This window comes from Heteronotia binoei, chromosome 8, assembly GCF_032191835.1.
Source record: "Heteronotia binoei isolate CCM8104 ecotype False Entrance Well chromosome 8, APGP_CSIRO_Hbin_v1, whole genome shotgun sequence".
Lineage (NCBI taxonomy): Eukaryota > Metazoa > Chordata > Lepidosauria > Squamata > Gekkonidae > Heteronotia > Heteronotia binoei.
In genome coordinates this window covers 110,587,080-110,608,711 of record NC_083230.1, presented here as the reverse complement: position 1 = coordinate 110,608,711, position 21,632 = coordinate 110,587,080, and the positions used below count along the sequence as shown (strand labels likewise).

Genomic DNA, 21,632 nt, shown 5'->3' with positions numbered 1-21,632 from the left:
CACGCAAAACATCCACGGGAGTGTTACCTATCTACATGTCGGCTAACAGTTTGTTTAAAAGCAGCTACAGCTGCGCCCTGGTCCGGCAGAGGCCCTCTTTTGTAAGCTGTGTTACTGAATGCATACCCATCGGACGGAGGATAATCGGAGATGCTGGAATGCTGGAAGAGAGGAAACAAAAGGAAGGATTCACAGTCAGTTCCGAAGCAGGCAAACGGCTCTTGCATTGTTCAGAATTAACAGCTGCTCTATACATCAGCGCCACTGCTCTCGCTGGGAGGGGGTCAGGGACAGGGGTCTCTTCATAGAAAAAGAGGTCTCGGAGCTCATTGGCACAACCTATCTGCATAACTCCTTTGCATTTGCCACACCCCCTGACATCACCAGCAGGTGGCGCAGAGTGTTAAAGCTGCAGTACTGCAGTCCTAAGCTCTGCTCACGACCGATCCCCGGTGGAAGCTGGGTTTTCAGGTAGCCGGCTGGAGGTTGACTCAGCCTTCCATCCTTCCGAGGTCGGTAAAACGAGTACCCAGCTTGCTGGGGAGGGAAGTGTAGATGACTGGGGAAGGCAATGGCAAACCACCCCGTAAAAACGTTGTGAAAGCAACGTCACCCCAGAGTCGGAAACGACTGGTGCTTGCACAGGGGACCTTTCCTTTTTCCTATACAAAACAGAAGTCAAGTTGCACCTTTAAGAACAACTCAGTTTTATTCAGAACGTAAGCTCTATACGTCAGTGCCACCGCTCTCGCTGGGAGGGGGTCAGGAACAAGGGTCTCTTCATAGAAAAAAAAGGTATCGGAGCTCATTGGCACAACCCATTTGCATAACTCCTTTGCATTTGCCACACCCCTTGACATCACCAGCACGTGTACTAAATTATATCAGCTCAGCATTTACCTTAAAATGCTTCTTGAATGATAATCGGCATAAATTGAAACCTTACTCCCCTATCATACTTTTAAAATGACTTTCTCCTACGTGGCCACAGTGGCGTGATGAAGATTTCCATCTGTCTGCTTTATACGTTTTGGTTATTTTCTCATTTTTGGAGAGAGGGTGGATCTGTATAGTTCCATCTCGTCAGATCTCAGAAGTTAAGCAGGATAGGAACTTGGAAGGGAGGCCGCCAAGGAAGGCTCTGCTAAGGAAGGCAATGGCAAACTACCTCTGTTTCTCACTTGCCTTGAAAGCCCCGTGATTGTGACTTGATGGCATGGACGTCTACGTTATTTCTGGTCTGAGGAGACGGAAGGCAGCTCATTCACCCTGCAAGCCAGTGCCCAGGGATGTACAAGATTGTAAGGAAGGCCACTTGGAAGCACCTCTTTGCACAGTATGTTTAATTCCTTAAAGTCTTATGTATGCATACACAGAATCATAGAGTTGGAAGGAACCTCCAGGGTTATCTAGTCCAGGGGTGGGGAACAGTGGCTCTCCAGGTTTTTGCCTACAACTCCCATCAGCCCCAGCCAGCATGGCCAATGGCTGGGGCTGATGGGAGTTGTAGGCAAAAAAACATCTGGAGAGCCAATGTTCCCCACCCCTGAAGTCCAACCCCCTGCACAATACAAGAACTTCACAAATACATCCCCTCCACACACCCTTCCTGGCCTTCTTCTGATGACCTGCCTAATTCATGGCATGTCTTGTGGAGAATTCAGGTCCCTATGAATTTTGTCTGAGTATTGCAATTGTGTGTTGTATGTGAGTATGCTGTATAGCACTATCTGTATCCAGCTTGTTAATTATCTAACGTTGGTATGTTGGCGTTCTTTATGCATTTTAGAAATATTGTGGAATATCCCTCATTGACAAAGGCTTGAAACAAGTATCGCAGAAGCTGACGACCTGTCCAGGGGATTCCAACTTTTTTCTACATGCGAAAAATTGAATGCTTCTGCATCTACTGGAAATTGGCATCGAGTCCATTTTGGATACAAGAAACTGACACCTTTTGGTGTATTTCATTAAGGGACTTGTTTCTCTTTATTGTATGGTAAATTTATACAGATATATATTTGTCACTATAAACTCTGGGGTGTGTTTGCAATTCACAATTGCAATTCACAGTTGGAATCAGCATTGCCAAAACTGTGAAACAGTTTTTGCTTTGATCATGCTATGCATTTGGCAAATGTAGAGTCACTGCCCAGAAGACCACAGAAGCTAGGCAAAGTCCTTGCAAGCGCTGGAAGTGTATTTTGGCCGAAGCAGTCATTCAGGAGAATGTGAGCACGGATAATATGATCTATGAGCTGCTAGGTCTGAGTTTCAGTTTAGATGCTTCATAACCTTCACAGGGGACAGTCCCCAGAAATTAACTACATGGAGGAAGGGGCACTTGAGCCAGTGTAACTGCAACGAGAGTTTGCTCACATTTTTTGTGGCTCACATGAGGGCAGCGGATTAAAAAAAAAAGAAAAATAGAACAGGCTCATGCAAATTGCTGATGCCTGAACATCGTGCTAAATCACCAAAGGATGATTCACATATGGAATTCACTGCCACAGGAGGTGGTGGCGGCTACAAGCATAGACAGCTTCAAGACAGGACTGGAGAAACATATGGAGCAGAGGTCCATCAGTGGCTATTAGCCACAGTGTATTGTTGGAACTCTCTGTCTGGGGCAGTGAGGCTCTGTATTCTTGGTGCTTGGGGGGGCACAGTGGGAGGACTTCTAGTGTCCTGGCCCCACTGATGGACCTCCTGATGGCGCCTGGCTTTTTGGCCACTGTGTGACACAGAGTGTTGGACCGGATGGGCCATTGGCCTGATCCAACATGGCTTCTCTTATGTTCTTATTTGCTTCCACAGATGTTACTTCCATATCATGGCTGCATCCATGAGGCACACTTCATGTGTATGGCTTTAGAGTACCTAGGTCAGGACCAATGTTCCCTCTAAGCTGCGTTAGCGTGAGCTAGCTCACAGATTTTCAGCCTCCAGCTCACACATTTTCGTCCGAGTTCAGGAAAAATAGCCCCAGAGCACACTAATTGATGCAGCGGCTCACAATTTTAATGCCAGTAAGCTCACGAAGTAGAATTTTTGCTCACAAGACTCTGCAGCTTAGAGGGATCATTGGTCGGGACACCAAAGATGGGCTTCCACCACTTTTGATCTCCAACACTATAAAATGGACCAGAGATCACAGAAACCACTGCAGCTGAGAACAGTGAACCGCCTACTCGCTCATGCCAATATGAATGCAGACACTGATGTGGCGACTCCCATGTGGGTGGTGATGCAAAAAAAAATGGCCCTTAATAATTGCAACAGAAATTCTTACAATATTTTCCTCCTGTAATTATGCCCAATCAGGAAACCTATTGTATACATGCCTGTGGGGAGCAGGAACTCAAAAGATGTTGCTATATTTTAAAGCCTGGGAATATTTTTTGTAGCTATCAAGATTTCTGATCTCCTTTTTTTAAATCCATCAGATCAAAACCTTTGTAGCTGGGCTAAGAACGGTAACCATGGAAGCAGCAAGTATGCCATTAACATACTTTTCTTCTGAATTCAGAAAAGGATACCTAGAAGGAAAGAGAAGACCTTGCAGGGAACGAGCTCTGAGCTACGCTATGTGGACACTTCCCTGTCAGTGGATCATATCTCTCTCCTTCTCCCTGCTTTCACAACCAAAGTGACAAATTACAACCCGACAGCGTAGCTTCAGAATCTGATTCTGTTTACATGTTTATCTGTGTTCTGAAAGCCTTTATAGAGCACTTCAAGATGAATATCCCCTGCTTTGCCTTCCGAGGTGCTGCCGATCCCACTGACTAATGATTTGCATAGATCATTTTAAGCAAGCAGCTGCTCCTGCCTTAATGGGGAGTGTGGAAATGATTTTTTGCCAGTTTGGTATAGTGCTTAAGTGCACAGACTCTTATCTGGGAGAACTGGGTTTGATTCCCCACTCCTCCACTTGCACCTGCTGGAATGGCCTTGGGTCAGCCAGAGCTCTTGCAGAGCTGTCCTTGCAAGGGCAGCTTCTGTCAGAGCTCTCTCAGCCCCACCTACCTCCCAGGGTGTCTGTTGTGGGGGAAGAAGATAAAGGAGATTGTAAGCCACTCTGATTCAGAGAGAAAGGCGGGGTATAAATCTACAGTCTTCTTCTTGAGCTCCTGCTTTACTTCTAGGCAGGCTGACGATCCATTGTACAGCACAGTGGCAATAATAGCGGCATCAAGTTGCAACCAACACAGTGAGGCTACAATGCTCCACCTCGCGGGGTTTTCACGGCGAGAGACAAGCAGAGGGGGTTTGTCGTTGCCACCTTCTGCGCAGTGACTTCTTTTTAAATTTATTTTTATTAAATTTATTCTCTGCCGTTCCCTCCACAAACGAGGCTCAGGGTAGCTTGAGTCATTCGGATGCAATCCAGCAAAGCCATCTTAAGTGCTCCCAGCCTGGTTTATGCGGACGCCAGTGCAGCACAACTCTAATCTGCAGGTTAAAGGAGTAATATCGTTTAAGTCGTTCCAAAGGAGGAGGGAGCAATTTCGTCTGTCACTTCTGAGTGTCGTCACCCTTCTCCGCTGGAACGAACAGAGCAGCCTGTGCTCCCGAGCATGCGGCAGAGTACGCATAAGTTGTGGAGGAGGTCAATATGTATTCCTCTGATGCTGTGTTTGATGACAGCCACAAACCAAACAAGCACTCGGCGGGCTGTAAGCCAGTGCCGGATTACACCCTGTGGAGGCCTCTAGGCAGTCAAAATCTCAGTGGGGGACCCTCGCAAATTATCTCAGAGTCGGAGCGCCCGCCCCACTGCCTGTGGCCCCTGCTGCAGCCTGCAGGCACCTTCTCAAAAGCCCCTTTGACAAAGCTGCAGGGGAGAGGCAGAGAGAGGCAAACTTGGCGATGCCACCAACAGAAGCGGCACCAGGCAAGTTGGGCAAAGAGCGGCTCAGCTGCTGGCTGTGTGTGAAGACTGTGAGGGCTGCAAACAGGGGGGAAAATGTGGGGGGGAGCCAGCCCGGGGCCCCTAAAGACGTGGGGGCCCACAGGCCAGTGCCTAGAAGAAGAATCATAGAGTTGGAAGGGACCTCCAGGGTCATCTAGTCCAACCCCCTGGCAATGCAGGAAACTCACAAATACCCCCCCTAAATTCATAGGATCTTCACTGCTGTCAGATGGCCATATAGCCAAGAAGAAGAATTGCAGATTTATACCCCGCCCTTTTCTCTGAATCAGAGACTCAGAGCGGCTCACAATCTCCTTTATCTTCTTCCCCCACAACAGACACCCTGCGAGGTGGGTGGGGCTGAGAGAGCTTTCACAGAAGCTGCCCTTTCAAGGACAACTCCTACGAGAGCTATGGCTGACCCAAGGCCATTCCAGCAGCTGCAAGTGGAGCTTGTTAATCCAGCCCTGCTGTAAGCCAATTCCTACGCTAGTGCACACGAGCCCTCCTCGTGTGGATTCTGCTACAAAATGGATAGGGCTTTCCCTACCTCAGCTGATAGCCGTTTCATTTCTTGCTTCCGCTGCTGCTCCGCCACATTGGCCACGGACTCCGCCAGCTGGTTGAGCTCCTGTTCCTTCGGGGGCCCCATGAAGCTTAGCAAAGGGGGTTCCCAGCCGTTTCTGAATCGTGGCACGTAGGGGGGGATGAACTGTTCTTTGGGCCACTCTGCCCTAAGGAAAGGAGAAAGCCAGAACCTGCTTTAGTGGTGGATGGTAAGTTATAGCAACTATGTTCGAAATGGCCCAAATGCACTTCACATATTGCCTTAAATAGGAGGGTCAAACTCATTTGTTATAAGGGCCAAATCTGACATAAATGAGACCTAAATGACATAAATGAGAAGGAGTGTCAAACTCATTTTTTATGAGGGCCGAATCTGACATAAATGAGACCTTGTTGGGCCAGGCCACATTTGTCATAAAATGTAATGCCAGGTAGCAGAGATATAAACTATATAAAGGACACAGACAAATGCAATTAAAGATTTTGTATCTCTCCCATGTGACTGGGGGAACTGGGCAAACAAAGCTCTGATTCTTTCCCTCCCTCCCCAGGGGATGAGGAGGGGCGGAGCCTCAGCCAAGAGAAGGAAAAGAGGCTTGGCTCAGTAGCTCCGCTGTGCAATTGAGAGAGCGTGGCAAAGCAAGCTCTCTCTCCTCTCTTCCTCCCCAAGGGAGGAGCCTGAGCCAATTGAGGATATGGAGGCTCTGTAGCTCCTGTGTGACTGAGCAAGCCTGGCAAAGCAAGTCATGGACACAGAAGGAAGCAAGAGAGAAGGAGAAGAAAGCAGACTTGCTCATGGGCCTGATAAGAACCCTTCAGGGGCCTTATGAAGCCCCCGGGCCACATGTTTGACACCCCTGGTTTGAATCTCACTTCTATCTTGAATTCATTTGGCGGCCATAAGCCAAAGTACCATGCTGGAGTTCTGTGACTAGAGTACAGGGCATGGATTTTTTCTCTAAAAACCAGAGCTTTGGAGATCTGGTCTAATTAACACTCCTCCCACTGGGTGCCATTTCCCCAGCAGCTTTGAGCCCTCATATGACAAAATAAAAACCTGCCAAAAAAAACCCTTGTTCATTGTGGAATATGTGGTATGGAATTTGTCCCTAAAAATCAGAGTTTTGGGGATCTGATCTTCTTTAATTTTCCTCCCACTGGGTGTCATTTCCCCAGCTGGAAACCTTCCCTCCTTCCCTCTAGCAGCGTTGAGCCTCCATATGGCAAAATAAACACTTGCAACCCCCTCCCCTATTTTGTTGCTTCCCTGCTGAGGTTTAAAGTAGGCCAGGGGAGTGGTGCATTTTTATTCAGGAAAATTATCTCCATGTCTGTGCACCCCCAGCCCAATTCCCTACATTGTGGTTCAATTTAATCGCATAACAATAGCTTACAGGAAGGAATGAGCATACAATTTGCCCATATGTCAACATAAAGCCCCGTGGCGCAGAGTGGTAAAGCTGCAGTACTGCAGTCCGAACTCTATGCTCACAACCTGAGTTCGATCCCAGCGGTAGCTGGGTTCAGATAGCCAGCTCAAGGTTGACTCAGCCTTCCATCCTTCCGAGGTTGGTAAAATGAGTACCCAGCTTGCTGGGGGAAAAGTGTAGATGACTGGGGAAGGCATTGGCAAACCACCCCATAAAAAGTCTGCAGTGAAAATGTCATGATGCAATGTCACCTCAGAGTCAGAAACGACTGGTGCTTGCACAGGGGACTACCTTTACTTTTTTACAACATAAAACAAAATAGATACATCAAATTGTAATGCCAATTGATAATTAATAATAATAGAGATTAAAAAGGACAATAATCTTAATCTTGAGAATCACAGACAACAAAAAAGAATGAAATTTTACAGTAAAAGGTTGACTCAGCCTTCCATCCTTCCGAGGTTGGTAAAATGAGTACCCAGCTTGCTGGGGGAAAAGTGTAGATGACTGGGGAAGGCATTGGCAAACCACCCCATAAAAAGTCTGCAGTGAAAATGTCATGATGCAATGTCACCTCAGAGTCAGAAACGACTGGTGCTTGCACAGGGGACTACCTTTACTTTTTTACAACATAAAACAAAATAGATACATCAAATTGTAATGCCAATTGATAATTAATAATAATAGAGATTAAAAAGGACAATAATCTTAATCTTGAGAATCACAGACAACAAAAAAGAATGAAATTTTACAGTAAAAGGGCTTAACAGGGGACATGATTAAACATTTTTAAAAAACCCTTTAATGGGATAAAACATAGACAGGATCCAAAATGGGCGAAACCAAGTAAAAAATTACATTGGCCAAAAAGGCAGTCAAGACAACATCACAGAAGAACCAATCAGGTATTCAATGCCCTTACTCAAAATTATGATAGCCCCTATCCAACACACCAGCCACACACCCAGCCACCAGCCCCATCAATCTGGGCGATCCATCAACAAGCATTGTGGTCTTAATCCATTCCTCCTGCCCCCATCCCCATGGCTGCTGAATGACTGTATTTCACACACTAATTTGTGTGTTTTGCTCCTCTCTCTCTCTCTCACTCGGCTTGGCTTCGCGAACGAAGATTTAAGAAGGGTGCAATAGTCCACGTCTGCTGCAGGCTCGCTGGTGGCTGACAAGACCAATGCGGGACAGGCAGGTCCGGCCACAGTGGCTGCAGGGAAAAGTCTGATTTAGGGTTGGTGCTGTAGCAGTGCGATTTTTCCTCAGTCTCCTTTTGTCCTCAAGACCAACTATGCGTGCGTTCTCAAAAGAAGAGACAGCCTGCCACAACTTGGCTTTTATGTAAGCCATGTGCTCATTCAGGTTTAGTTCCCCATGTGCAATTCACCTGCCTTGTTCTGTGAAGAGAATCTTAGAATGACAGCGTTAGAAGGGACCATAGAGGCCATCTAGCCCAACCGCTGCTCAATTCAGAATCAGCCTAGAGCAGGGGTGGCCAACCATAGCTCTCCAGGAGTGGCCAACCATAGCTCTCCCCAGCCATTGGCCATGCTGGCTGGGGCTGATGGGAGTTGTAGGCAAAAACATCTGGAGAGCTACCGTTGGCCATCCCTGGCCTAGAGCATTCCTGACCATAAGAACATAAGAGAAGCCATGTTGGATCAGGCCAACGGCCCATCAAGTCCAACACTCTGTGTCACACAGTGGCAAAAAATGTTATATACACACATACACTGTGGCTAATAGCCACTGATGGACCTGTGCTCCATATTTTTATCTAAACCCCTCTTGAAGGTGGCTATACTTGTGGGGAATTTGTCCCCGGTTAGGGACAAATTCCATGCCACATATTCCACAACAAATAACGGGGTTTTTTGGCAGGTTTTTATTTCGCCATATGAGGGCTCAAAGCTGCTGAGGAAATGGCACCCAGTGGGAAGAGTAATGGGGACCTCACCACCTCCCTAAGCCAATTCCTCTGCTAAACTACTCTTACTGTAAATTTCCCCCCCTAATATCCACCTGGAATTTAAACCCACTATTCTGAGTTCTGTCCTCTGCAGCTGATAGGAACCACTCCCTGCCTACTTTGAAAAAGACAGACTTTTAGATAGATCCAAGGGGGCAGCCGTGTTGGTCTGAAGCAATAGAACAAAGCAGTAGACAACTTGCACCTTTAAGACTAACCAAGTTTTATTCAGAATGTAAGCTTTTGTATGCTTTCAGACAAAACTGGAATGGCAAGCCATCTTTAAATACAGAGAAAGTGGGCAGTGAGTTGGTATGTAGAGCCATGGGAATGTTTTTAGCAAATTAAAAGAATCGCAAATTGTGCTTGTTACATTCTGAATAAGGCTTTTAGATACTTAAAGAGAGCAATCGTGTGAGCCTTCCCAAGTCCCTCGGCTTTTTCTTCACAGAGCTCGGTCTCCAGGCAAAGGAGCCCAGTAACAGACTTCATATGAAGCACTCCGAACACTCAAAAGCAGGGGTCATTTTGTAGAAAAATAGGTAGCGGAGCTCATCCAGGGATTGTTATGCAGCTGCGCTTACTATTCAATGGACAAGGTGGAGGTGGAACTCTCAGAAAGGTTCAGGGGCTGCGCTCCTGTGAGCTCCCACTGAATCCGAGGCCTGCTCAAAAGTTTTCTTAATACAGAATGAACAGCAAAGTTATGTCACCTTTCAAAAAAAGGCTGGGGCACGGAAAACCGGTGAAGAAAATGTTCCGATTTACACACACACATACACACAATGCTTTTCACATTTTCTGCACTTGTAGTTCCCATGAGATACAGAAGCCGACAACTGCTAAGTAGATAGATATTTTTGGGATCAGTGAAAATGTTCCAGCATGAAGTAGCGGCTCTCGCCGCAAAGCACCATCCTGCTGTTTGAATTATTGAATCTTCCAAAGAGATACGGCTCCCTGGAATGTGCTTTACAGTTTCTTCTTGGACTCCCCCTCCCCCCCAATTTATGGGCCTTGTCAGAAATCAATCAAAGTGACTAGGAATAACGAGGTAGCCCTGGGAATGCTAAAATCAACAGGACATTGATGCATCTTTGCTTACTGGGAAGTCATTCTTAACAATCACCAGCAAGAAAAAGGTACAGAGGCTCTTAATGACTGACACATTTGGGGGTCAGATTAAACAGGGTAATTAATTGAAACAGGGTGTCTCTGTTTCTTTCTCTCTCTCTCTCTCTCTCTCTCTCTCTCTCACACACACACACAGAGGGCTTTTATTGTAGCAGGAACTCCTTTGCATATTAGGCCACACACCCCTCATGTAGCCAGTCCTCCTGGAGCTTACAGTAGGCCCTGTAAGAAGAGCCCTGTAAGCTCTTGGAGAATTGGCTACATGAGGAAGGTGTGGCCTAATACGCAAAGGAGTTCCTGCTACAAAAAACGGACTGCACAAATACATAGGGAGAGGGAGGGAGGGGGGAGAGAGAAAGAGAGAGCGCTGCCTCCTACTGAAACTCAACTGGTTCCTTCTCTGGTACATGAGTTCTATAGTAGCTGGTTGCTCAGTTGGATAATGGCAGGGAGGAACCTGGTGAGTCTTGAGTGAAGTTGAGAAGTTTGCATAATGCTAGACCAAGGGTGGCCAGACGGTGGCTCTTTTACACATATTGTGTGGCTCTTGAAGCCCCCACCACCCAATTGGCCAGCTTGGAGAAGGCCAGCGGTGGAATTCTAGCAGGAGCTCCTTTGCATGTTAGGCCACACACCCCTGATGCACCAATCCTCCAAGAGCTAACAGGGCTCTTTTTTGTAAACTCTTGGAGGATTGGCTACATCAGCAGCTTGTGGCCTCAAATGCAAAGGAGCTCCTGCTAGAATTCCACCCCTGGAGAAGGCCATTGTCTCTTTAAATAATTTCTCCAAGCCAAGTCAGCTGGTGGCTTGGAGAATTCATTTAAAGTTAAAGTTTCTCTTTATACCTCTGTCTTCCTCTACCATTCCATTCCTTCCTTCTCTCAAAAATCTGGTGTTCACGTCTTGTAGCTCTCAAACATCTGATGTTTCCTCTATGTGGCTCTTGCATTAACCAAGTTTGGTCACCCGTGTGCTAGACCATGGTGCAGTGCAACCTGTCTACAAAGTAAGGACCGAGCCCTGGAGCCAGTACAGTGTAGTAGTTAGAATGTTAGGCTAGAATCTGAGACACCCAAATTCAAATCCTCACATGCCTTGGAAGCTTGCCTTATACTGAATCAAACCACTCACACTGGTGCATTAGTGTCAGCGTTGCCTACTCAACTGGCAGCAGGGTCTCAAGCAAAGGTCTTTTACATCACTTGCTTAGAATCATGGAATCATAGGGTTGGAAGGGACCTCCAGGGTCATCTAGTTCTACCCCCTGCACAATGCAGGAAACTCACAAATACCTCCCCTTCAATTCACAGGATCTTCATTGCTGTCAGATGGCCATCTAGCCTCTCTTTAAACACCTCCAAGAAAGGAGAGCCCACCACCTCCCAAGGAAACCTGAGCCACTGAGGAATCGCTCTAACTGTCAGGAAGTTCTTCTTACTCCTTTCAACGGGAGATGCCGGGGATTGAACTTGGGACCTTCTGCATGCCACGCAGAGGCTCTGCCACTGAGCCACACCCCGCTCTTTCCATCCCTGCCATTTTATGCCAGTTCCTTTGCACCTTTCCAAACCTCAAGCCTTCAAAACACATTATGGGGGAAGGGCTGAGGTTCACTGCTAAAGCACATTTCATGCATGCAAAAGGTCCCAGTTTCGATCCCTGGCATCTAGAGCACTTAAGGCAGCAGGTGTTGTCAAAGATATTCTTGCAGTCCTCTACATAATCCCCTTCATTCCTTTCTTGTGTCACTAAATATCTACTTTGGGAAGCACAGGATTTTTTTTTAAACTGAGAAAAGCGGCTCATTGCCACACAGTCATAATCCCGACTGCTTGCAAAGATGACCTGTAAGGAGGGCTGGCCCTAGATTATCTGGCACCTAGACAAGGCTAACTTCTACCCCTCCTGCCCCCCGTACTGAGAGAGAGAGAGAGTCAGTTTGGTATAGTGGTTAAGTGTGCAGACTCTTATCCGGGAGAACCGGGTTTGATTCCCCACTCCTCCACTTGCAGCTGCTGGAACGGCCTTGGGTCAGCCATAGCTCTGGCAGAGGTTGTCCTTGAAAGGGCAGCTGCTGGGAGAGCCCTCTCAGCCCCACCCACCTCAAAGGGTGTCTGTTGTGAGGGAGGAAGATAAAGGAGATTGTGAGCCGCTCTGAGACTCTGAGATTCGGAGTGGAGAGTGGGATATAAATCTAATATCTTTTTTTTTTCTACTACTGATATTTTCAAAAACAGATGAATTGTGGGGAAAATGAAAAGCACAATTTGGCACCCCCAGAAGGCTGGCACCCTAGGTAATCACCTACTTTGCCTAGTGGCAGGGCCAACCCTACCCGTAAGGTGATTTTCATCATATTGACCCCATCTTTACCTTTAAGGCCCGACCCCTTCAACGACCACCTTGTCTCTCCCTGAGCCTCCACGACCATCTGAAGTCCGGTCTAACGCATTTATCCCACCCTTTGTAGCTCCTGCTACAAAGTGAGCCCTGTTATGCCCTATGTAAATTGCATAAGCGGGGAACATTTTAAAATTGACATTTGGAAAGCAGGGTGGGTGGGGGAATTTAGGGAACCTCACACATGAACGAAGCGGCTTTATGCTTCATAAGACGATCAGTCCACCAAAGTCAGTATTGTCTACTCAAGCAGGTAGCAGCTTTCCAGTCTCGGGCAGAGGTCTTTCACATCTGCTACAAGATCCTTTTAATTGGAGATGCCAGGGATTGAACCTGGGACCTACTGCAGGCTAAGCAGAGGCTTTTCCTCAGAGCAGGCTTCCTCAGGAGGTGGTGGGCTCTCCTTCTTTGGAGGTTTCCAAACAGAGGAGAAGCGGCCATCTGACAGCAATGCTGATTCTGTGAACTTAGGCAGACCACAGGAGGGAGGGCAGGAAAGGCTGCATCAGTGCTTACTTCTTGTGGCGCTTGCTTACGTGCCCAGGCAAATGATGTTCACCACTATGGGGTCAGGAAGCAATGTTTTTCCAGGCCAATTTGGCCAGGGATTCTAGAGGAGGGGTTTTTTGCCATCTTCTGGGCATGAAAGAAGAAGAAGAAGATATTGGATTTATATCCCGCCCTCCACGCCGAAGAGTCTCAGAGCGGCTCACAATCTCCTTTACCTTCCTCCCCCTCAACAGACACCCTGTGAGGTGGGTGGGGCTGGAGAGGGCTCTCACAGCAGCTGCCCTTTCAAGGACAACCTCTGCCAGAGCTATGGCTGACCTAAGGCCATGCTAGCAGGTGCAAGTGGAGGAGTGGGAATTCAAACCCAGTTCTCCCAGATAAGAGTCCACACACTTAACCACTACACCAAACTGGCTCTGGGTCACTGATGTCAAGAGTCACTCCATCGTTGTTCCTCTTGCCATATGTATCCAATTTATAACACTACAATGTTAACGCTTGTGCCGTATTAGGCTGGCTTTGAAGCATCCCCGCTTTAGCTTTAGGGTGGCATGTCTGGGAACTTGCTAAGTTACTATGCAACCAAGGTCAGAAGAGCTGGAGGAGATATAACCAAAGGGTGATAACGAACACCTGGGGTGATGACTGCAATACAGTGAATCCGCGCAAATTCCCTGCTTTAGCTTGATGCGCTTGGCTTGAATTATAACGGTTGGGGCGGGGGGTTATAAGAGCAAGGAACTGGCGGGAGAGCCAGTTCTGACAACGCCTGTATCTGCCTATGATGCTGGAATAAAGATCTTGAACTTTACTTGTCTTTTCCTTGCCTCTGGGTCTGACAACTGAGAGTATGTGTGGGGAGGAGGTATTTATGAATTTCCTGCACTGTTCAGGGGGTTGGACTAAATCAGGGGTCCCCAATCACTGGTCCGTGGACCAGTCCCAGTCCGTGGCCTCCTAGCAACCGGGCTGCGGAGCAAGACAGAGCAGCCCCACAGCCCTTTTCACATAGGACCCAGGAGGATGAAAGAGGCAGAGCAGCCCCACCCCTCCTTCAGCCAGCCCTGGGACCTGGGCAGGCGAAAAAGGCAGCATGGCCTCGCTCTGAGGCTTCCTCCCCTTGCAGGGGAAGCAGCCTCGGAGTGAGGCCATACTGTCTCTTTCATCTGCCCAGGTCCCAGGCTGGTGAAAGGGGCAGCACAGCTGCGACCTTAGCCTACCGCTCATTTATAGACCCCTGCCAATCAGGGGGTCTATGGCAGGGGGAGGGAGATCCTGGCAAACTAGTGGGGAGGTGGCAGAAACAGGCCCCGTCTCCTTCCCCCATTTAAAGACCCCCAAGAATGCAGGGATGCGCACGGGCGTGGGGGGGCAGCCTGGGGCAGCAGAACCTCCAGCATCACTCCCTCCAGTCTCTGGAAAAATTGTCTTCCATGGTCCCTGGTGCCAAAAAGGTTGGAGGCCACTGAACGAGATGGCCGTGGAGGTTCCTTCCAACTCCATGATTCTTCTGTTGAGCCACAGCCCCACCCTGTATAATAGTCATGCCATATTGCTTGCTTGGTTATTCAGGCCATCTAGACATATGCTGAAGATCCATTAGTCTCTGCCAGATTCAGAAAAATGACCTGACTACTATTTACATAATCACTTCACCAATGATGGCAAAGGTTAAGGAGTCCCTTGACAGTGACAGGCTCTACACTGATTCCCCCTCCCCATTATCCTAGACCGCCTTCATTTTCAGTGGATGACAAAGATTAAGGACCTTTTAACTGAAACCCTAATTATCAGGGGACTTCTTTGTTTACAGACCATGCAAACTAATAAGCAGAACCCAACACAGAATCGCTTGAGTCAAGAACCTGGAGGAAGCAAAATAATTTGCCCACATCCAACTGTTATCAGTGAACCTGGATGCTCTCTGAATGTATAAAACAGCAAAACAGAGAAGGGTCTGTTTGTTTGTTACCTGGCTTTGGTCCACGTGTCACCTAGCGACATCCACAGTTGTCCTTCATCGCTTGTGACTGTGTAACGCAAGAATTCTATTGTGTCTTTTGTTAACAGAGGACTGAGGACAGTATTGGCAAGCTCTGGGCCTCCTGTGGCTTGTACCACCTGTAAAACAGAAGAATAAAAAGAGAGTGATTTATACAAAAGAACCAGTAATAGATTCCAGGAAAAAAGGTGGACAAAATGACTTTCTAGAAAGACTTTTCCAGGCAGCTTCTAGACCAGTCCATACATAAGAAGAGCCCTGCTGGAACAGATCAGTGGTTCATCTAGTCCAGTGGTTCATCTAGTCCAACATATGAAGACCCTGCTGGATCTGACCAGTAGTCCATCTAGTCCAGCATCCTAAGAACATAAGAAGAGTCCTGCTGGATCAGACCAATGGTCCATCTAGTCCAGCATCCTAAGAACATCAGAAGTGCCCTGCTGGGTCAGACTAGTGGTCCATCTAGTCCAGCATCCTAAGAACATAAGCCCTGCTGGATCAGACCAGTGGTCCATCTAGTCCAGCATCCTAAGAACATATGAAGAGCACTGCTGGATCAGACCAATGGTCCATCTAGTCCAGCATACCAAAAACACCAGAAGAGCCCTCTTGGATCAGAACAGTGGTCCATCTAGTCCAGCATCCCAAGAACACCAGAAGAGCCCTCCTGGATCAGACCAGTGGTCCATCTAGTCCAGCATCCTAAGAACACCAGAAGAGCCCTCCTGGATCAGAACAGTGGTCCATCTAGTCCAGTATCCCAAGAACACCAGAAGAGCCCTCCTGGATCAGAACAGTGGTCCATCTAGTCCAGCATCCTAAGAACACCAGAAGAGCCCTCCTGGATCAGAACAGTGGTCCATCTAGTCCAGTATCCCAAGAACACCAGAAGAGCCCTCCTGGATCAGAACAGTGGTCCATCTAGTCCAGTATCCCAAGAACACCAGAAGAGCCCTCCTGGATCAGACCAGTGGTCCATCTAGTCCAGCATCCTAAGAACACCAGAAGAGCCCTCCTGGATCAGAACAGTGGTCCATCTAGTCCAGTATCCCAAGAACACCAGAAGAGCCCTCCTGGATCAGAACAGTGGTCCATCTAGTCCAGCATCCTAAGAACACCAGAAGAGCCCTCCTGGATCAGAACAGTGGTCCATCTAGTCCAGTATCCTAAGAACACCAGAAGAGCCCTCCTGGATCAGACCAGTGGTCCATCTAGTCCAGCATCCTAAGAACACCAGAAGAGCCCTCCTGGATCAGAACAGTGGTCCATCTAGTCCAGTATCCCAAGAACACCAGAAGAGCCCTCCTGGATCAGAACAGTGGTCCATCTAGTCCAGCATCCTAAGAACACCAGAAGAGCCCTCCTGGATCAGAACAGTGGTCCATCTAGTCCAGTATCCCAAGAACACCAGAAGAGCCCTCCTGGATCAGACCAGAGGTCCATCTAGTCCAGCATCCTAAGAACATAAGAAGAGCCATGCTGAATCAGACCAGAGGTCCATTCGGTCCAGCATTCTAAGAACATAAGAAGAGCCCTGCTGGATCAGACCAGAGGTCCATCTAGTCCAGCATCCTAAGAAGACCCCTGCTGGGTCAGACCAGTGGTCCATCCATTCCAGCCTCCTGTCTTACATAGTGGCCAACCAGCTCCTCTGGAAAGCCAACAACAGGGCAAAGAAGCTGAAGCCTTACCCTGATGCTGCCTCCTGGCTCTGGGATTCAGAGACTTAGTGTCTCTGAACATGGAGGTTCCCATGGCTAGCAGCCGCCAATGGACCTTTCCTCCATGAATCTATCTAATCCCCTTTTGAAGTTGCTTACAGAGGTGAAGCTGCCCCAAATCAGCGCTTTATCCTTGGCAATGGAGGGATGAAAATGATTCTCTTTAACCAGAACTTAGACAATAGGCCATTATTATTTGATAAGGTTCCTTTCAGGGGGGTGTTGTGGTGTCATTTCTCACTGCTGTTGGTCAGGGCATCCTGATAAATGTTATTTTAATCACAGAAAATGTTGTTCGGTATTTTTTTCAATTGTCCTGTTGAGAAAGTTTGAGAGTATTGTTTTTGGGAGTACAACTGAGAAGTGGGATAAGTATATTGTCAAATACGCATGGACACAAATGGACACTGATCCTTTCCTGATTGCTTTCTTCCTTGTGACAAGCCAAGAGTTATAGAAACATGACAGATTTTAAGAAGACTGCAGTTTTATACTCTGCCCTTCTCTCTGAATCAGAGACTCAGAGCAGCTTAAAATCTCCCATATCTTCTCTCCCCACAACAGACACCCTGAGAGGTAGGTGGGGCTGAGAGGGCTCTCACAGCAACTGCCCTTTCAAGGACAGAAGAAGAAGAGGACCACAGATTTATACCCCGCCCTTCTCTCTGAATCAGAGACTCAGAGCGGCTTACAATCTCCTATATCTTCTCCCACCACAAAAGACACCCTGAGAGGTAGGTGGGGCTGAGAGGGCTCTCCCAATAAGCTGCGCTTTCAAGGACAACTCCTGTGATGGCTGACCCAAGGCCATTCCAGCAGCTGCAAGTGGAGGAGTGGGGAATCAAACCCGGTTCTCCCAGATAAGAGTCCGCCCACTTAAACACTACACCAACGAGAGTTGTCACTTGTCAGCTGGGGGTTGAAAAACCCCTGGAGATTTGGGATGGGGCTGAGCCTGGGGAGGGTGGAGTTTTGGGACGGGAGGAAATTCAGCAGGGTATGATGTCATAAAGCCCACCTTCCAAAGCAACCATTTTCTCTAGATTTCCAGCCACCAACCAGAAGTTTGCTGTTTGAAGGGCACTTGGTGTAATTAGTAGACTGATCAAAGCCACCAAGTAATACACCATCTTTCAGTTTGCAAAAATATATATTACAAGAATTGTGTATAATGCATAATAAACAATACAATAATGATAAAGGTCGGCGATGCTAGGACCTTTTAAAGTAACAGAAACCCTAAAGGGGCCAGAAACCCCCATCCCCAAATGAATAGATGTAAGTCCTAACTTGGAAATAGTCCAACTGGAATTCACAAAGTGGGTGCTCCTGAGGAACGTAGCTTCACTGCAGTTGCGTTCTTAAAAAGATGTCTTAGATGTTTGCACTGAAATGAGAAGCTTGATTCTGTGATTATAGAATGTAGAACGGAGTTCCTAAATAATTGAGCCGTTAAACTGAAGAAAGAATTGAAACATCGTCAAAATCTAGAGAGATGTCTTTTTAAGAAAACGGCTGTGTTGAAGCTACGTTCCTCAGGAGCACCCACGTTGTGAATTCCAGTTGGACTATTTCCAAGTTTGGACTTACATCTATTCATTTGGGGATGGGGGTTTCTGTTACTTTAAAAGGTCCTAGCATCGCCGACCTTTATCATTATTGTATTGTTTATTATGCGTTATACACAATTCTTGTAATATATATTTTTGCAAACTGAAAGATGATATATAATTTGATGGTTCTGATCAGTCTACCATCCAGAAGTTGGGAACCCTACAGCTGGCAACCGTGAATGCCAGTGAATGAAGGAAAGACTAACTGCGACTGTAAACAGCTTGAACATTGGTTCGAGATTTCTGAATAATTGTAATCGGACGAAGGGCATCACCGAAACATGCAGAAAATACCTAGGAGGCATGTCATCCTTCATAATCACGTTCAACAGTAAACCTACAGCACCTTGGGAGTACTACTGGGTACCCGCTTACCCATACAGCGATTGTGGACGCTTTAATTATCCGGACTGAAGTCTTACTAGTGATTACTTACCTGAAGTTTCAACGTGTGGTTTTGGACTTATTTCGCCTTTATTGATACAGCATTTTGTGTAGTATTTACGTGAGTGTAATTGTAAGAATTGTAATTGTAATTGCAAGTAACTGTAAGAAGATCCTGATGCTAGGAAAGACAGAAGGCAAAAGAAGAAGGGGACGGCAAAAGATGAGATGACTGGACAGCGTTACTGATGTAACAAACACGAATTTGAGCAGACTTCAGAGGATGGAGGGCCTGGCATCCATTTGTCCACGGGGTTGCAAAGAGTCGGACTCGACTGTGCGACTGAACAACAACAAAAACAGTTTCCATACACAGTTCTCTCCAGGATCACCACCAAGCCGTGTATTTTCCCGTTGGTTTCCATACCATCCAGAAATTGGTGAAGCTATATGCTACTGGCAGTGTACCCTTTTTGAATTTGTATAATAATAATAAATTTATTCTTATATCCCGCCCTCCCCCGCTGAAGCGGGCTCAGGGCGGCTCACATGACATGGTTTACACCATGATTACACTAAAATCCAGACATTACAATAAAAGACAATTAAAATAGTTAAATACATTAAATTAAATTAAATAAGCAATTAAATTATTAAAATTATTAACAGCTACAAATTAAGGTGCCACAGTTCAGTATATGTATAAGATGGCTAGGTGTCATTTCCGGGTTCCATCTTAAACGCGAGTTGACAGAGGGTGTATCCAGTTCTAACAGCTACTCAGTAATCTTATTCTGCTTTTGGATCAACTGAGCTGCTGGATTTGGATAGGAAAGACGCTACAGTTAAAAGTACATTTTAATGTTTTATTGCCCAGTGTCTGCTGACTTGGGGACCTATTTGGGAGGAAGCGTGGGATATACGTAAATGCTTTAAATAAACTAAATAAAATTCAGGGTGCATGATGTCATTCATCCTGACTCAATACATGGTTCTACCCCCTCATCGCTGTCTGTAAAATTTCCTGGGGAGTGCTTCAAGAAACAACAAAAACTACCCCCCTCCTGAGGTGGTATTACAAACCCATAAAATATCTCACCATATTTAATGGAGTAAACCCAGTACAATGTGCTACCCCTTCATCGCTGTCTGTGAAATTTCCTGGGGAGTGCTTCAAGAAACAACAAAAACTGCCCCAAAACTGCCCCTCTTCTGAGGTGGTATTATAAACCCATAAAATATCTCACCATATTGAATGGAGTAAACCCAATACATGACCCAATACAAGGTGCTACCCCTTCATCGCTGTCTGTGAAATTTCCTGGTCTGTGAAATTTCTTGGGCAGTGCTTCAATAAACAACAAAAACTGCCCCCCTCCTGAGGTGGTATTATAAACCCATAAAATATTTCACCATATTTAATGGAATAAACCCAATACATGACCCAATACATGGTGCTATCCCTTCATCGCTGTCTGTGAAATTTCTTGGGGAGTGCTTCAAGAAACAACAAAAACTGCCCCCAAACTTCCCCTTTTCTGAGGTGGTATTATAAATAAATATATAAATAAAAATTATTATTATTATTATTATTATAAAATATCTTACCATATTTAATGGAGTAAACAGAAAATGAATCAACTCTGGAGCACTGGGATTCTGGATGTGAGATTTTAACTTAGCCTGCAGGAAGAAAAAAGAGAGAGAACGTGAGGGGAAAAGCGGTACTTCTCAGAGAAGTCTATGTGAGGAGCCAAAGCTCCAGAAGATAACCCGTGGGTCGCATCTAGAAGGTTACGAATCAAGAACCCAGGCAGTCAATTACTTCCTCAGAATGTCCCAATATGGAAATGAATGGCACAATCTTGGGAAGGCCACAAATGTATCTGTCCTTACGTCAACAGCAATTACATATACAGCAAATAATAATATTGCAAATATGCACCTTATCCCCTCATCAGGGCCAGTGTAATATCAGTATGTATCAGTCCTTTGGCCCTTTAGTATTCTAAACTTCCTTTGGAGGTCAGTCCCCAGTATCTCCAGTTGAAAGCTCTGGCAGAAGGTGACGTGGAAGACCTCTGTCTGAGACCCTGGAGAGCCGCAGCCAGTCTAAGTAGACAATATCAGTTTTGATGGACGCAGGGTCTGATTCAGGATCAAGCTGTTTCAGGAGTTCACGTGAGGTCTGTTGCAGGAGGGAGGGCATTGGGGGCAATCACTCCCCACTTCCGACCACAGAAACTTCTGCTGGATCCAGCTCATGGTTTGACAAAAGGGAAGGCAAAGTTCGTCTTCCAAAGGACATTCAGTGGCACGTTGCACCGGGTTAGAAATAAGCAAGTGTGAGATCTAACCCAAAGGATGTCGCCTTGTTTTGTAGCCACTTACCAGGAGGTTGAAGCCATGTTTAAATTTTTGCAAACAGTCAACAAATTCATCCGGAGCTGGAGGCTTGGCGCGCAGAGTCAAGACACCCTCTGGTGAATAAAAGAAAATAAATTTATCGGGAGAACATCTTTAAAAAGGTAAAGGTGGTCCCCTGTGCAAGCACCAGTCATTTTCGACACTGGGGTGACGTTGCTTTCACAATGTTTTCATGGCAGACTTTTTACGGGGTGGTTTGCCATTGCCTTCCACAGTCATCTACGCTTTCCACCCAGCAAGCTGGGTACTCATTTTACCGACCTTGGAAGGATGGAAGGCTGAGTCAACCTCGAGACGGTTACCTGAACCAGCTTCCGCTGGGATCGAACTCAGGTCATGAGCAGAGGGCTCCAACTGCAGTACTGCAGCTTTACCACCCTGCACCACGGGGCTCTTGAGAACGTCTTTACTAGCGTTCAAAACAATGGCAAGATGAATCATACCAGCTAGGTCAACGCAGCAAGGAAAACAAGACAGCAGAATAGAGAGTGCCGCTTCAGGTTCCCATGTTAGAAAATGGTGTGTGTGTTTGTATCTGCAGG

The 21,632-nt window shown here is 46.7% G+C and overlaps 1 protein-coding gene across 4 annotated transcripts in view; it reads right to left on the bottom strand.

Moving 5' to 3' along the window:
- Window positions 1-21,632, bottom strand: part of EPS8 (epidermal growth factor receptor pathway substrate 8) — a 119,976-nt gene that overhangs the window by 41,354 nt on the left and 56,990 nt on the right. For 2 of the 4 annotated variants that reach the window (XM_060245877.1, XM_060245879.1), the window contains exons 10-14: window positions 21,055-21,143; window positions 20,272-20,346; window positions 14,916-15,064; window positions 5,466-5,649; window positions 28-161 (exon numbers count right to left, since the gene is read on the bottom strand). In XM_060245877.1, coding sequence (XP_060101860.1) covers window positions 28-161; window positions 5,466-5,649; window positions 14,916-15,064; window positions 20,272-20,346; window positions 21,055-21,143 — 631 coding nt within the window. The remainder of the gene's footprint in view (window positions 1-27; window positions 162-5,465; window positions 5,650-14,915; window positions 15,065-20,271; window positions 20,347-21,054; window positions 21,144-21,632) is intronic. The other 2 variants (XM_060245880.1, XM_060245881.1) reach the window with 1 other exon arrangement.